Below are 15,708 nucleotides of genomic sequence, written 5' to 3'. Positions count from 1 at the left end.
TTTTACATCCTAACCTTGTGGAAACATTCCTTATTGCTTGTCCACGTCGAGTCTTTATTTCAGGCTAAAATTCGATGAGGGCTTAGGAGTATCCCAGGCAGGCAGACAGCTGGTGGGTGGGTGTTGCAGGTCTCACAACTAGCACAACCCAGGCCTTCTGCACACAGCTGCTGTCGCTCACCTGCACATCACTCTACCTTTCCCCCCATTTTTTTTTAGAATTGTTTACAGCACTGCACCCAGGAAAAGGAGGCTGCTGAAGGAGGAGGAGGTCGCTTGCAGGGGCAGCAGCAGCAGCAGCAGCAGCAGCAGCAGCAGCAGGAGGAGGCGGTCTCAGAGCCTGAAGACTTAAGTCACAAGACGAGGTTAACGAAAAAATCCAAAATCTCCGTCAACATCGCTCACTTGTTGGGACAGATGATGATGATGATGAGGTGATGATGATGATCATGATGATGATGATTGATGATGATGATGATGAGATGATGATGATGATGATGATGATGATCTTGATGTGAGGATGTTGATGATTTCCTCTTCGGGGGTTAATGATCACTTTTAGGAGAAAGGGAGAGATGTTGGTGCGGATATCAGGTGCGTATAATTGCGTAGGCATTTTTTGGGAAGCAGGATCTCGATTCAAAGTTTTCCAAAATGTTCCCAAACAAGTTTTCTGATTGGAGATACTTGTTTGTACAAAATGAAATTTGGTGTTTGTAATATTTCAGTTTCTCTGACAATGTTGTTATAATGTCAATATGGTATGTATAATGAACTCATTATTTCTTGCAGCCTTTCATAAGTTCTCGATACTTTTTTTCAATGATTTTCTCCAAGCCCAAAGCATGCTTTCCTCTTATCATATTCCACTTTTTTTTATTGTTGCTATATAGTTGACATTCCCAACATTTCTTCACAAGAAAAGAGGTAGGAACTTAAGTGCTTGCTGCCTTTAGTGCTGCTTCTGATACAACAGACTCCCAGAGTGTCCAACAGGCATCATTAATAATTATACTGCTCTCCACACATTCTCTCAATCAGACTCTGAACAAAGTCATTTCCAAAGATTGGCGGAACACGAGCTGAAACTTAAAAGTTTAAGTTTTTTGCGCCTCTTCACTTCCATTTGTAGTTTGGCCATAAAATGCATCCGAATGGTTCTTGTGCTTATCCTTTTTTCTTGAGGAATGTCTGGCCTAAATGGATACACAAATATGGAGATTCTTATTCTTGCATGGCTTGTTCACCCGGGAGAGACTCGAAGGTAGGCTATAATGGCCCTTGAAACAACTGAAAGTTTCATTGTTCTTGTGGTCCGCAATACTGCACAACGACCTACTATATCAGCTCCAAGAAGCAGAATATATTGTACTCTATTCAATTATGAAGAAAATTGTAATTAGGAGATATGAAGAATAATGTAATTAGAAGGAACTTTACATTCAGGAAAATGGAAGAAGTAGATTTTGTAGTTTTTGCCAATTTTTGTTCAGATGCACTGTTTGCTAATACTTACAAAATATTTTTCCAACTTATATGTGTGTATGTGTTGTATGTATACATCTAAAGCATTCCCTTACTTTAGTACTTGAAAATATAAAAACTGTTAGGCAACTTAGCTGACAGAGAAAAATACTCAATGTCAGGACAAATTTAGAACAAATAATTTTCCAGTCAACAAATATCTAATCATGCTTGAAATGTCAGTGGAAAGGTTCTGTTTACCTGGAATATTTTTTTTAGGGCAGCAGCTGCATAAAAAATATTTCTTTGTATTTTTGGTCTCTTAATAATATATAAGTTCTTTTTGAAATTATAATGCCCTCTCCTCCCTCCCTTTCTGGTGAAGGGAGATCTCAAGTTTTCATTGTATCATTCAGAATCAGTGTTTAGTTTTTCTTCCATATAATGTTTCATTTTGATGTTAGTTAGGATGGTACCTTGGCTGTCACAAGTCATGTTTCTGTACCCAGAGGAAAATAGCCCAATAAGGAATTTGTAATCAATTTCCATGACAAAACGCATCACAGTCACGAAAAGACATAGGAAGAAGAGCTAGGAAACAGCAGAACCTTTAAGATAGCACTTAAGGGACCAAGTCTGTGTTTCAAGTACACAAGTACGTCAAGCACTTAAGTCTTTTTCTTATCATATCTACTCACAGTTCAACATCTTTGCAATTCTCCTCTCAAAATACATTTCCTGTGTCCCTCTCCTGAATGGGTTTTCTCAAGAATCACTTGATCCAAAATGCAGAGTATTCTGAATTCATAATATAAGGAAGCTCCTGTGAAAAGGGGTTAATTATTTAGAATGAAGTTGTCCTCTAGTTTTACATTTTAGAGCTTAAATTACCAGATGGTTTCCAATTCTTTAAGTCATTGCAAATTATACCTTATGTATTTCCTTGTCTACTTTGTTCTACTTTGTGTTGTCATGTTTTTGTAAAGTAACTTGATCACTTGACTTTCACAAGGTGACGTCCAGGTCATCTTCGTGTTTTAATGTTTTTTTTTTATATAAAGTAAATTCATCATTTGACTTTTTACAAGGTGATGCCCATGTCATCATATACCTAAAAAAAAAAAAATTGGTGTTTGCATCGGGTACCTCACAATGTACCTTACTAATGTAAGCTTCATAATGGTTTTTTTGAGTTTTGTTCTGTTGTCAGAATTTTTAAAAAAATGTCCATTGCCCATTTGATGCAGTGTGTCGCATCTCAGGAGACTGCAACGATTTGCATCGCTCTGCAATCTCAAGTCCTTCAGTTAAATCTCATCATTCCTATCTCTTTTTATACGTTGACTGCTATCCTCGACTTATCGTCCCCCCCCCCCCCCTCACCCACCCACCCCCCCCCCCCCCACCCTCCCACACTAAAACTCGCATTGAATCCACCTCCTTTCGAACCTCATATTCCTTCAAATCTAGAGGCTCAGATTTCTCACTTTTTCCACCTAATTTTGACCAACACATCGCTTGTCTCTGCAAATTTTCTTTCTGTCCCCCTTTCACATTAGACAATATCCCATGGACATAATATTTGCTTTTATGCTTGCTTGTGATTTGAGATTTAGACAATATTTTATTGCAGGATTTGGGATTCACCTCTAATTACAGACTGTTACTGGAACGGCTGCTGTTAAATCGTGTCCATTTAAACTTACTGTAAAGCACAAGATTATAAAAAAAATTCTAGTAACAGCATACTATAATGCTCTTTTAAACAAGTGATGTGCTATTACCCATGACCTAGTTTTCCAAAACCGAGCAAACAGTTATTTGCTGTTCAGATTACTTTGACATTTGAACTCCAAATATCAAAGGTCTCGGAGCATTGCTCTGAAATACCAGATAACGTAAGTCTTAAAATGCTGTCGACAATAATTCTCTGTTTCCGGTCACTCAAAAGACACTGAATGGTACCAAGTGCATGGCCAAATTCACCAAAATTGCAAAGAGGCATAAAAATTTAAATTGGGCAAGTCCGAATTCTGACGTGTTATCAAAGTTTCTTAGATGCATCTTGCCATGTCTAAAAAGTCATCACAATTACTGAATTTTCCCCTGTAATCATACTTTCTTTTAATGCAATGTTAGTCATTAAGTATTAGAACTTTTGGCACGACTATGTAAACAGATGATCACAGAGATGAGATCCTTAAAAGCAGATTAAAACTAACATTCAGCTTCAAAAGATATCTTGCATCATATTAACAAACCCCATATGAAACTCAGGTGCCCAAGGCAGCTCGTATAGCCAAAGATACCCTGACATATTGTATGACTTCTCACAAAATATTTGGTTTAATCCTTCCTTTCTAAGACAAGAATAACAGAAACTGCTACTAAGTATAAAGCGAAAAATCTACCATTTATGATGACCAAAGCACAGCAAAAGAAAATTATTCAAGAAGCACTTTTTGCCAAATTGTTTGGAAACAAAACCCCACAAGATCCTGAACTTGAAGAATTTAATAAAGAAGTTAACAGACTGCACTTAACTAGAACCTAAAAAGTGACCCAGAATACCGCTAACAGCGCTTCTCCATGGCAGTACTGTCAACAGGAATGTAAACAAAGAAAACGCTAGGACATAAAACAATTCCTACAGTAATTAAACTATCATTCACAGGCCCCAAGTATCAACCGACTTCAAACGAAAAGCAAGCATGGTAGCAAACAAAAACAAAAACACCAACACGAACCTTCTCTCTCAACAAAGTCAGAACCACCTCGCTTTCCCCGTTTCTCTTTTCATTCATGAGGTCCTCCTCCCATCCACCCAACTCCACTTCTGATCCGACGCAGCATTTGAGATTACATTGTCCCCTTTCTGTTCATTCCAGCCTGTGGAATGAACTTCTGCTACTCTGGCCAGATAATTGCGCTGGCCCAGTACTTTGACAAAAAGCAGTCGATTGCAACATCAGCTGCCATGATAGGGATTGGCATCGGCATGTTCTTCTTGGTGAGTAGGATTCTTTAGGTAGACGGGGAGGACGCCACCCATTCTCTGCAGGAATTATTACTTTATCATTCATCAGATTTTGCCTCGTCAAATAGTGGGTTTCTGCTTCCCTTCTCCCTTCTTCCATAACAGTAATGCTTTCACCGTGGCATGCTTCTCCCTCCTTGCCCGTCTTGGCCGTTGGAACTTATTTTTGAAAATATTTACTTTCCCCTCAAAAGATCTGTGCCAGCTGCCTTTTCTCATCCCCATTTCTCCCTGCTGGAAGAACCAATCTTCCTCAATAATTTAACACCCTCTAGCATCAGTTGTGTCAAAAGAACCAATCTTCCTCAATAATTTAACACCCTCTAGCATCAGTTGTGTCAAAAGAACCAATCTTCCTCAATAATTTAACACCCTCTTGCATCAGTTGTCAATACTTCTGCATAATGCAGCACAGCGTACTGTTTCACCAAAGCATCCTTTTTCCATGATATAATATTGTTGTCCTTCCATGTATCAAGCCAAGAGTAAATTGCCCAAAAAGCAAAATCAATGACAGAATAAGGAACCACCCAGATAAAAAAAAAATAGAAGCACCTTTTGACGCCATTACATTCAATGCAGTATATTGCTAAGGATGACGTCAACGTAAAACTTAGTTCGATGATTATTACTGGTTTACAAAAAAAAAATTTTTGGTCTGAGGCAAGAATGGGGATAGGTGTTTATTGCTAATTTGGGTGTGCTGAATTCAAATTTATAAATAGTTTTGCTCTATCACCTCTAGTTTTCTGGCTTTTAAATAGTCTCATTTTAGTGTAAACAGAGAATATATGTGCACATTTCAAGAGTTGCAGCAGCTTATAACATATAAAACAGGATAGATAACTAGAGGTGATGAGTAAAAACGGATTTCAAATTTGAATTCAGCACCCCCAAATTAGGTAAAAACGGGTATTTTTGTGCTTGTCTCAATTTCTTTGTAAACCAGTATAGAATTATTAATACTTGGGAGGATACACAAATTAATTTTCAAAGATGACTCAGTATTACCGTATTACCCACCGAACCAGTTTCATAAAATAAAAGACTTATTGTATATGATTCATTAAGATAGTTGAGTTAATTATTCAACTGAACCACCTACTAATTCTAAATCTATCTTTCTTTCTCAACAGAGTTCATTAACCGAATATACAGTTATGGAATACGGCTGGCGAGGATCGTTCCTGTTCAACGCCGGCCTTAGTTTACAAATCGCCATTCTCGGTGCCCTTGTCTTCCCAATCCGTCTAAGCCCAGAAGAGGTGCCCGAGACTCTTCAGCAGCAGGTGAAAGCTCAGCCAGGCTCTGTGATGACTCTGAATAAAGGTTTACCACCTTGCAGGAGCAGGGCGCTTCTAGAGAAGACTGGGAATGATAGGTGAGCACCTGATGGGAACTTCAGCTATTGTAAAAACACAAGATTAATAAGCTCTTCCTACAATTGAAAAATCTACGATGAGTAAAAACAACGCTCCCTTTATGCCAAGAATGACTAAGCATGATATTTTTTTTGTCTTTTCAACAGATCATTCTCCAGTTTGAACATGTCCATGGGAGCTAGCTACCTTTCCCACTCTTTGCTGAGTCTCTCGGATCCCAGAGCGCACCAGAGAGGTCACAATGAACCTGACCTGAAATCCAATCAACACAGCTTTTGCTCCAGAAGTTCACATTTCGGCATCAGGTATGGTGATCTCTCCCCATGGGGTTGCTTCCATGGTATTTCCTCTAATTAATCTTAGGCCTCAACAACACACACATCACTTGATATCCATCACAAATATAATAACCCTATTAAAGTTGTAGAATATAAGGGAATCAATCTATTTTCCCATGATTAACTTTGCCACTTTTTCAGGTCAAATGCCTTCAGCTTCAGCATTCGGGGGTCCCACGCTGGTCTTTCTCAGTACGACTTGCATCCTAATCAGTACAGCTTCCACCAGAGAGACTCTTACCAACCAGAACTGGGCATACGATCAAACAACCAAAGCTTTTGCTCTCGTAAAGAGTCTCAGGTGAGTGGACCACATCCATCGTTGTACAGAAGTATTCCTTGTAAAGAGAAATCTGACCTTTATTTATCTAGGTTGGTCTTTTTAAACGTTTGAATACCTAAGAAAGTTCTCCTGTCAGGTGTTAAGCCCCGACCACACGGTCGAACTTTGCCCGACAGACTTTGTTTGATGTGACGTCAGAAGCAGAGAAAGTGCGGATAAGGTTCTGACTTTTCCCGCCTCTGACGTCATATTGAGCAAAGTCTGTCAGGCAAAGTTCGACAGTGTGAACGGGGCTTTAGACATATATACGATTCCAAACATAGTTCACAACATGCCTCGGAATTTTCATTTCACTTTATCGAATCTACGAAAGTGTCACACACCACTGGCATGAGATCTGTTGTGCAGGAATTCCAACCGCTACCATTTACAGGCCGGAATGAGTGGATTGGCTTCCAACCCTGCCAGCTTCTGCATCAAGGCTTCTCAAATGGAACTGAGTCAGCACCAACCTCCCCACGACATGGAAATGGAGAAGCCATTCGGACCCGAGCATGGTCCATCAGGTGTTCCAAGAGCCGTCTTCCTTATTCGTGAAGAAGACTGTGACCTGAGTTGCTGTACTGATGATCACGAGGAAGCTGGGACGAGCACCGCCCATCATGAGGTATATATTGTAGTATTTTTTTGAACCTGTATTCAATTTTCATACTAAAGTACTATAATAGATTCACATCAACCGTGCATTTGATGTATAGGCCAGTCCCTTATAACGCTCCTGATTGGCTGTTGATAAGTCAGTCACAGGGCTGGAAACTCTCAGTCTCTCTCGAGAGTTCACATGGGTAGGTTCTATGTTCCACCTCTCCTGAAGGATACACCTTTAAGGAGAAGTGGAGTATACATTCTGCCCATGTGAACTCTCTCGAGAGACTGAGAGTTTCTAGCCCTGTGACTGGCTTATCAGCAGCCAATCAGGAGCGTCGTAAGAAACTGGCCTACACATCAAATGCGCGGTTGATGTGAATCTACTATAGTACATCTTATGTCACGATGAAGACAGTAAAAATTGTTTGACAAATGAATTTCTTCTTGAATTCTATAACAAACATCTTTCTTTAGTCATTCCGTCAGCTTATACCAACTGTCATCTTTTCAGCCTCATGAGCAAAAGTCTAAATGCACCAGACTTATTGAGAAAGTGAAACTTCGCGCCAAGTTAATGGTGGCCAACTTTAGCAAGTAAGTTAAAATATTCTTAGTAAGTTGAGTCATTCTTGCAATTACTGTATTACATATTCAGGAACATCTCTGGAATGGTTTATTGAGGATATTACCAAACCTTGATTCGAAAAACTTGATTTTTTTTGCCTTTAAATCTTACATCATCTTGAACCATATAATCTGACCCCAGCTGGAGTACGAAATCACTTAACAATGTATGTTAAGTGATTTCGTATCCGGAATTTCTTGCATCATCCTGAACGACAACCTGACTTCAGGTGGAGTACGAAATCAATTAATGTACGTTTTATTCATCAGGAATTCTGCCGATCATCCTCTCTTGGATCCCCGTTTTTGGCTCATGGACTTTTCCGTTTGCCTGTGCATGTTGGGAACGCTCACCATCCACATCATATATAAAGACTTCACAAATTATCTGGGAGTTGGGGAGTATTACACCGTGGCGTTATCAGGCATCGGCGTTGGTGACGCTGTTGGGAGAGTTGGTACCGGATTCCTAATGTCCATAAAGGTGAGATTCAGTGTGCTGTGCCTTTACATGCAACGAAAGGAAGTGTATATATATGCAAAAACGGCAATACAGGTATCTTTTTTCATTTATATAGATTTTTGGCATTATCCCAAGCACTTGGACAGCTAAGGCCATTCAGCGCTGAAACTGAAATTGACAGTAAAAAGTTTGGAAGGTGTTACAGGAGGAAAACCTCAAAGCAGTTGCACTAAAAACAATTGTTAGAAGGTGGCCAGTAAGATGGTAGAAAGAAAATATGAACGGAGGTACAGTAAAAGAAATGGAAGTAGTCGCAGCTAGGTATCCTTCGCGATGTTATAGTGAGTAATATGCATTGCAGAAAATAAAAGATTCACACTAAAATTTAGATAAGAATAACCATAATGTAGTTCAAAATGAATGCAGTAGGATACTCTATGCAATTAGTCATCTGACATTTTATTTTAGTTTTCCCATTTTTTTATATCCGGCAATGAGTGATCAATCAATTAGAGTAAGACTGACACCTAGAGGAGATATGGCACCCGAATCATGCTAGCCTCAGACAAAACAAGAACTCGTCAAAGAGAATGACAAAAATCCTCCTTCCGATCTTTGCATCTATAAGTGTATGGAAATGAACCAAAGCATTTCTATGCTGTCATCAATTGTTTATATCAACGACGATCTCTTACGTTCTTTCATTTCCATCTTTTTCAGTTCATCGATCCAATCTTCACTTACGGGTTAGCCCAGTTACTGTGCTGCTTCGTCCTGGCGGGTCACTTGCTCATCAGCAATATGTTTGGACTTCTTGCCCTGTCTGCTTCGTTTGGACTGCTCTATGGCTCACAGAACATTCTGATAGCCATGGCGCCGTCTGAGGTCTTCGGGAGAGACAAGCTAGTCATAGTCTTTGGCCACATTCTATTTCTCGGAGGTATTGGAGCTCTAGTCGGTGCACCGATAGCAGGTGAGTAATATACGTGAAGACCACCGACCAGTTTTTCATTTGTTTGGGCCCCATCATAAGAACTCTTTCAGCCACTATGCCTTTGCAAGTACTGGCTGTCCCAGAGCCAGAACTCTAAGTAATCAATGTAATACTCTGTATAATTCCTGTGAAGTTACTGTTCGTGGTATAATGCTCACTATGAATACAAGCTCAAAATGCTAAGCAGACAATCGCCAAATTGACGCGTCAAAGCATCATAGGCCACTAGGACTGCAAAATATTTGATCCCCAGAGCATCATAAGCCACTAGGACTGCACCATATTTGATCCCCATTCCCCAGAGCATCATAAGCCACTAGGGCTGCACCATATTTGATCCCCAGAGTATCATAAGCCACTAGGACTGCACCATATTTGATCCCCATTCCCCAGAGCATCATAAGCCACTGGGGCTACACCATATTTGATCCCCAGAGTATCATAAGCCACTAGGACTGCACCATATTTGATCCCCAGAGCATCATAAGCCATAGGACTGCACCATATTCGATCCAAAAGGGATCACATAACAAAAGAATATGTACTCACCAGAGTAGGTTTGTGATTTAATTCATGCAATGCTGGATGAAAGACAACATAGTTTTAAGAGGGTCAGTAATCTTTACAGCTAACTAATCACCTTCACCTCTCGTTTCATTTCAGGAGCAATCGTCGATGCTACCGGATTGTTCGAATACGTAGTGTTGTTTTCTGTAACGAGTCTGTTTGGGGGCAGTGTGCTGATGTTCATCTGTTACCTCATACATCGCCACAAGCAACAACAAAAGATCTTAGGTGACGAAGTATAGAAGACGTCGAGCAACTAGTGTGGTGCTTCCAAAGTATTTTAATGAACTGAGAGGATAAAAAGGTTATTGATGTGGGTGTCATGATTTTGCGAAACTCTACAGGCAAGATCATTTCCCGTCTATAAGCCATGAAAATGTACCTTGACACACTCGACACTGAATGCAGTGTCCAACGAGGAATGGCAGGTACAACTCTCAAGACTACCTCAGGTTTCGTTAACTGACAAAAATTGTACAGAAAACGTATGATTAGTTATACAATGCGGTTATGACAGGGGAGCATTCTGTGCTTTCTGGGTTACAAAAATAACCTTACATTGATCTATGGTGGTGATGAAGAGAAAGCCAGTGGGCCAGTTTTAGAAAACTAAAAGGGATCAGGTGAAAGTGACGAGGCTAACTTGATCTTTTATTTAACACTTCACAAAAGACGTACTACAGCAGTGTGTGTGGGTGTGCGTGTGTGATAAGATAACATATCAGTAAGTAATATCACCTTTACTGAAGGTGGTTTGCAATGAATCATTTTGGAAGAAGGTGCCTCACACACAAACGCTAAATTCACACACGTACACATTCTACACAACATTTACTGTTTACTTCTTCTTCTTCAGCCGAGAATGCTTTGGAATTATAACCTACAGTGAATGTTTGCAATTCAGCAACCATGACAATGGTTTTAACTCACATTTCCTCGTTTGGAATATTAAAATTCCGCACATATTGTATAGTAATTACAGCACACAGATAGTGTGATCAGATTCTATTCTTCTGAACAGTTTTTCTAAAACATTTATTAGTGTCCATTGGTCTTTCATATGCTATATCTAGCGCACCATAGCAACCCTTGGAAATATTTCGTGTTCGTCATGAGTGGCGTCTGAACTACGATCTATCCACCTTTGCACAACTATGCAGTTGGCTACATTTTTCGCTGAAGGGCTGACAGCGATTACCCCATGTATGTGTGTGCGTGTGTGTGTACCGTTTGTTTGCTATGCAAATAAACGCATTTTGTTCTGTATCAAGAACACCCACCTTAAATTTGTGATCTTTTTTTTTTTAGCTTAACGTTTATTTATGCCGACTTGGTACTACACTTACGAGGAACGTTCTTGTTACTTCTCATAGAAGATGGCACAGCTGTGATAATTGTGCTTAATTTTACTTTGTTCAGATACCGAATTCCTTGTGAGGGATTCTTCCTCTTGTAGGTCTGTCGTACCATAACTGATAGCGTGCTTTTTTGTGAAATTTCCCATTTGCTTCAAACCAGAGCCTATCAAGCTCAAGTTCCAGTGATAAATCCGTGTGGGTCTACTGCCCAGGTACCATCAGTCACTTGATTGGTTACATAAAAAGCACTGCAATTAGAGCGGCTTCATAATTCCGAGTTAGGAAAGTCGGACTCTCTTATCCAGACTGGAATCTTACCTAAAATAGTGATCCCCCAATAAGGCTCGGGGGTCGTTATCTATTCTTGGAGGTCGTCATCTAAGATTGGATTACTTGGGAGTCACTATCTAGGATAGAGCCTCTGATTGTGATATTATAATAATTTCTACTTCTTGGTGGATTTCAGGATATTATTACAGTCATTAAGAACCTATTTAAAACAATTCTTCGCTTTTAAGCTTAGTTCTTATTCATCACACATTCGAAGTGTGGTAACCTATATATTTTTGTTATTGCTATTTTTCCAGAACTTTAGACACCACTGTCTCCGGTTGGTGAATCTATTAGTGAAAATTAATAGTGCTAGCAGTCTTTTTATTAATATTTGAATGAGGATAGATCTCTCCATCATTTAGCTTTTCTCCAAAATGAGAGAGTAGTTTCCTATTGACTACTGAACGCTCTCAAAACTGGAGCACATGCCCGATATCGTGTCTACCTATGAATGCCAATTTTATCAATTTTCCATACTTTTTCTATTGTGATAAAACTTAAATGTCTAATGCACTTATATAAATACGAGTTTTCCCATTTTTAGAATTTACTGTCTTTATCGTAAGCATTTTGCAAAAATCGTTCAAATCATGCCATTGTATCGATATTTACTGAACGAAATTATGAAAAAAAAAAAATGGTCCCTGAAAAGACTGAAAGATCCCCTTGGTCTATAATAAACCAAGACCACTTGGCTACATATGATTGTGATTCTGAATTCATCCAGTTGTCTCTCATATGTGATATTTATACCTTGCTCTGGCCACTGATTGACTGTATTCGGTTATATAGTGATTCTTTACCGAATATGGAGTTTCGTTTCGGCCAGTGTAGTTGTAGTAGTAGTAATAGTAGTGTAGTTCTATCGTCAAAATACGTAGCGTGAACTATTTTTGAAACAAAATAATATCGTACGTTACTCTTTATCTTAACCTGTGCTGTACCTTAAATATTATAAAATACATCTAATTTTACAAGTTATTTTTAATAGATGATCAATAATGCTAATATTAGCAAAGGGAGGTCGCAATTCAAATGTGAACTCCTGTTCCCAATGACAATAATGTTAGAAACTTTTTATATATATGTCGTGTATTAAAATGTATGTTGAATGTATGGCTGTGATGAACACTGTAAACGATAACGAAATGAATTTGCTTTGGATTCATCACAGCCTGGTCATCATAATTTGACCTCACAACTCAATGTTTGGTGTCAAAGCCCCCAGTACTATTTTTTTGGAAACGCGACCCAGTGTGACTTATTGAATTAAAGCTGATGACTTCTTCTTCTTCGGTGTGATTTTGTGAGACCAAAAACAAGTTCGGTTACTTCATAAATGAGAGAGAACTGTTTACGAAGCTTTCCTTGCGTAATATAACTGTGGCATACAAAATCATTTCGCTAAAAAATGAATCAATGGAAGTTATATTTCATAGTACAACCGTTTTAAAATTGATCGTTTGAATTACCACATACTGGTATACTAATTAAGTTTGCGAATCTGTTACATTCTAAGAATATTTTTTACTTTTATAAAATACCCTATTATTATATAATGCTCTTCTTGACTCTCGAATTTCTTCCCGTATACTCTGGATTAGAAGAAATGCCTTACAGTGCTGACTGTGAATAGCGAATCACAACAAAATACTGTCAGTATTGTAATTGTATGCAAAATAGGAGCTGTACAGTTAGGTCCTTTTCTGTAAATAGGAAATAAACCTACAATCACGATGCTTGTGTTATTATCCGTTAAAATGAACTCTCCTTGAATTTTTTTCATCCATTGTAACTGGAATATGTGACTCGGGCCAGAGTCTTGTTTGTTTGTTTGTTTGTATGGTGTTTTGACGTTGCATGAAACCACTGGTTATTCAGCAACGGGACTAACGGCTTGACGTGACTTCCGAACCACGTCGAGAGTGCTGAACTTCTATCACCAGGAATACACATCGCTCACTCCTCAATGGAATGCCCGAGAATCGAACTCGCGGCCACCGAGGTGGTACGCCAACACCATACCAGAGGCCAGGCGCTGGGATTTTTGAGGTCATTCAGCGCTGAAAGGGATGTTTTGAGAGTAAGAGGTTGCAAAGGTGTATCAGGAAGGAAACCAACCTCGCAGTTGCACAGTGAAGCAACTGTTATGAGAGGGTGGAAGGTGAGACGGAAGGAGGAGGATATGAACGGAGGTAAAAGTAAAAGGAATGAAATGGGGTTGCAGCAACGGCCCGAAGGGACGCTGCAAAGAACCTTTAGTAATGCTTACAGTGCGCCGCGTAAGGTATACTGGTGGCACTAGCCCCTTAAGGGATCCTTTACTGAATTTACTATCTTTCTTTCCCTCAATCGTCAGCTGAAAGTCTTTGTGGACAGAGCCAACAGTGAGAGAGAGAGAGACAAAGGTTACGAATATAAAAGAGGAAATGCAAAATAAAACCGATACACCTGAATTCAGGAGACGTCAGCGGCTTCAGCAGCAAAAGAGCTGGAATGAATTTGCTCTTAGCTTACTTATCTGGAGATCAGAAGATGCCACAACTACACATCTTAGATGTTTGTTTGTTTGTTTGTATGGTGTCTTTGCGTTGCATGGAACCAGTGGTTATTCAGCAACGGGACACCTTTTAGATGTAGACCAGATCACACTCAGTATCTGGATGTCACTTCGAAGGAATCTATCAAAGACCAAGAAATCACTATGAAAGCTACAAATAGACTCAACGTCTCTATGAGCAAGGTATATATACCTCAAAGTAATAATAAAACTGATTCCATGATACACTTTCGTTTACACTTTTGTTTCGTGCAAAATTAACTGATTCATTCTTAGCCAGTTTACATTGATTAGGGGGAGGGTGGACATGGCCCGAGGGATCAACCTCCCCCCCCCCCATTCCCCATATGATGACCCAATCCAGCATGACTCCCCCTCCCCCTCCCCCATACACATATGATACCCAATCCATAGCTCGCACTCGTTAAGAGATACAGAAACAGAAACTCTGATAAATATGAATGAAATTAGTTTCTGAAACTGATACGTATGGATGAAATTAGTTTCTGAAACTGATACGTATGGATGAAATGAGTTTCTGAAACTGATACGTATGGATGAAATGAGTTTCTGAAACTGATGAATATGGATGAAATGAGTTTCTGAAACTGATACATATGGATGAAATGAGTTTCTGAAACTGATACGTATGGATGAAATGAGTTTCTGAAACTGATGAATATGGATGAAATGAGTTTCTGAAACTGATACATATGGATGAAATGAGTTTCTGAAACTGATACATATGGATGAAATGAGTTTCTGAAACTGATACATATGGATGAAATGAGTTTCTGTCATAGTATTGAAATCTTGAAAAAAATGACATCTACTCCACGACAGAGTCAGTAGGCTACATGTTTGTAGGAAATGAGAATGAAATGTGAGAGAAACAAGAAAAGGGCGGACTAAGGGAACGAGGGAGAAATGAGAAAAAGGTGGAGTACGAGAACAAGGGAGAAACAAGACAAAGTGAAATAAGAGAAGGGAGAAGCAAGAAAAAAAAAGGTGAGATAAGAGAACAAGGGAGAGACAAGAAAAAGGTGGAGTATGAGAACAAGGGAAACGAGACAAAGGTGAAATAAGAGAACAAGGGAGAGACAAGAAAAAGATGGAGTAAGAGAACAAGGAAGAAGCAAGAAAAAGGTGAAATAAAGAGAAAAGGGGATAAGCAAGAAAAAAAGGTGAGATAGGAGAACAAGGGAGAGACAAGATAAAGGCGAGAAAGAGCACAAGGAAGAAGCAAGAAAAAGGGATAAGCAAGAAAAAAGGGTGAGATAAGAGGACAAGGGAGAGACAAGATAAAGGTGAAGCAAGAGAACAAGAAGAGACAAGAAAAATGTGAAATAAGTGAAAAAGGAAAAAAAAGGAAATGGTGGAGCAAGAAGTGGTAAAACACAAAAAGTAACAAATACAAATCTTGGATTACAGAAAACTTCAATGGCTGAAGATCAAAACATTAAGGTCGAGGAACTAGAAACCCGCCCTTAAGAAATAGCAAGATTCATAACATACTTAAGGGAAATAAGGGATACATATAGTAAAACAAAAAAATGAATGATCTATGTCAAAAATTGCCATTTATTCCCCTTGAATAAAATTTCCTAGTTTTTTATGAGTACTTGTTTTGAATAAAATTTCCCAGTTTCTATGGAAA

At 39.1% G+C, this 15,708-nt stretch overlaps 1 protein-coding gene across 3 annotated transcripts in view; it reads left to right on the top strand.

Moving 5' to 3' along the window:
* LOC135225890 (uncharacterized) overlaps nt 1-13,228 on the top strand; it is an 81,240-nt gene extending 68,012 nt beyond the window's left edge. For all 3 annotated transcript variants that reach the window (XM_064265468.1, XM_064265469.1, XM_064265467.1), the window contains exons 6-14: nt 4,353-4,474; nt 5,638-5,882; nt 6,030-6,188; nt 6,363-6,522; nt 6,938-7,171; nt 7,664-7,746; nt 8,047-8,260; nt 8,960-9,212; nt 9,897-13,228. In XM_064265468.1, coding sequence (XP_064121538.1) covers nt 4,353-4,474; nt 5,638-5,882; nt 6,030-6,188; nt 6,363-6,522; nt 6,938-7,171; nt 7,664-7,746; nt 8,047-8,260; nt 8,960-9,212; nt 9,897-10,042 — 1,616 coding nt within the window. In that variant the 3' untranslated portion in view covers nt 10,043-13,228. The remainder of the gene's footprint in view (nt 1-4,352; nt 4,475-5,637; nt 5,883-6,029; nt 6,189-6,362; nt 6,523-6,937; nt 7,172-7,663; nt 7,747-8,046; nt 8,261-8,959; nt 9,213-9,896) is intronic.
* Nucleotides 13,229-15,708: the final 2,480 nt, after the last annotated feature.

Source organism: Macrobrachium nipponense, chromosome 13, assembly GCF_015104395.2.
Source record: "Macrobrachium nipponense isolate FS-2020 chromosome 13, ASM1510439v2, whole genome shotgun sequence".
NCBI classification, from domain to species: Eukaryota; Metazoa; Arthropoda; class Malacostraca; order Decapoda; family Palaemonidae; genus Macrobrachium; species Macrobrachium nipponense.
The sequence above is the reverse complement of the archived record's forward strand: the minus strand, read 5'-3'. Positions and strand labels throughout refer to the sequence as shown.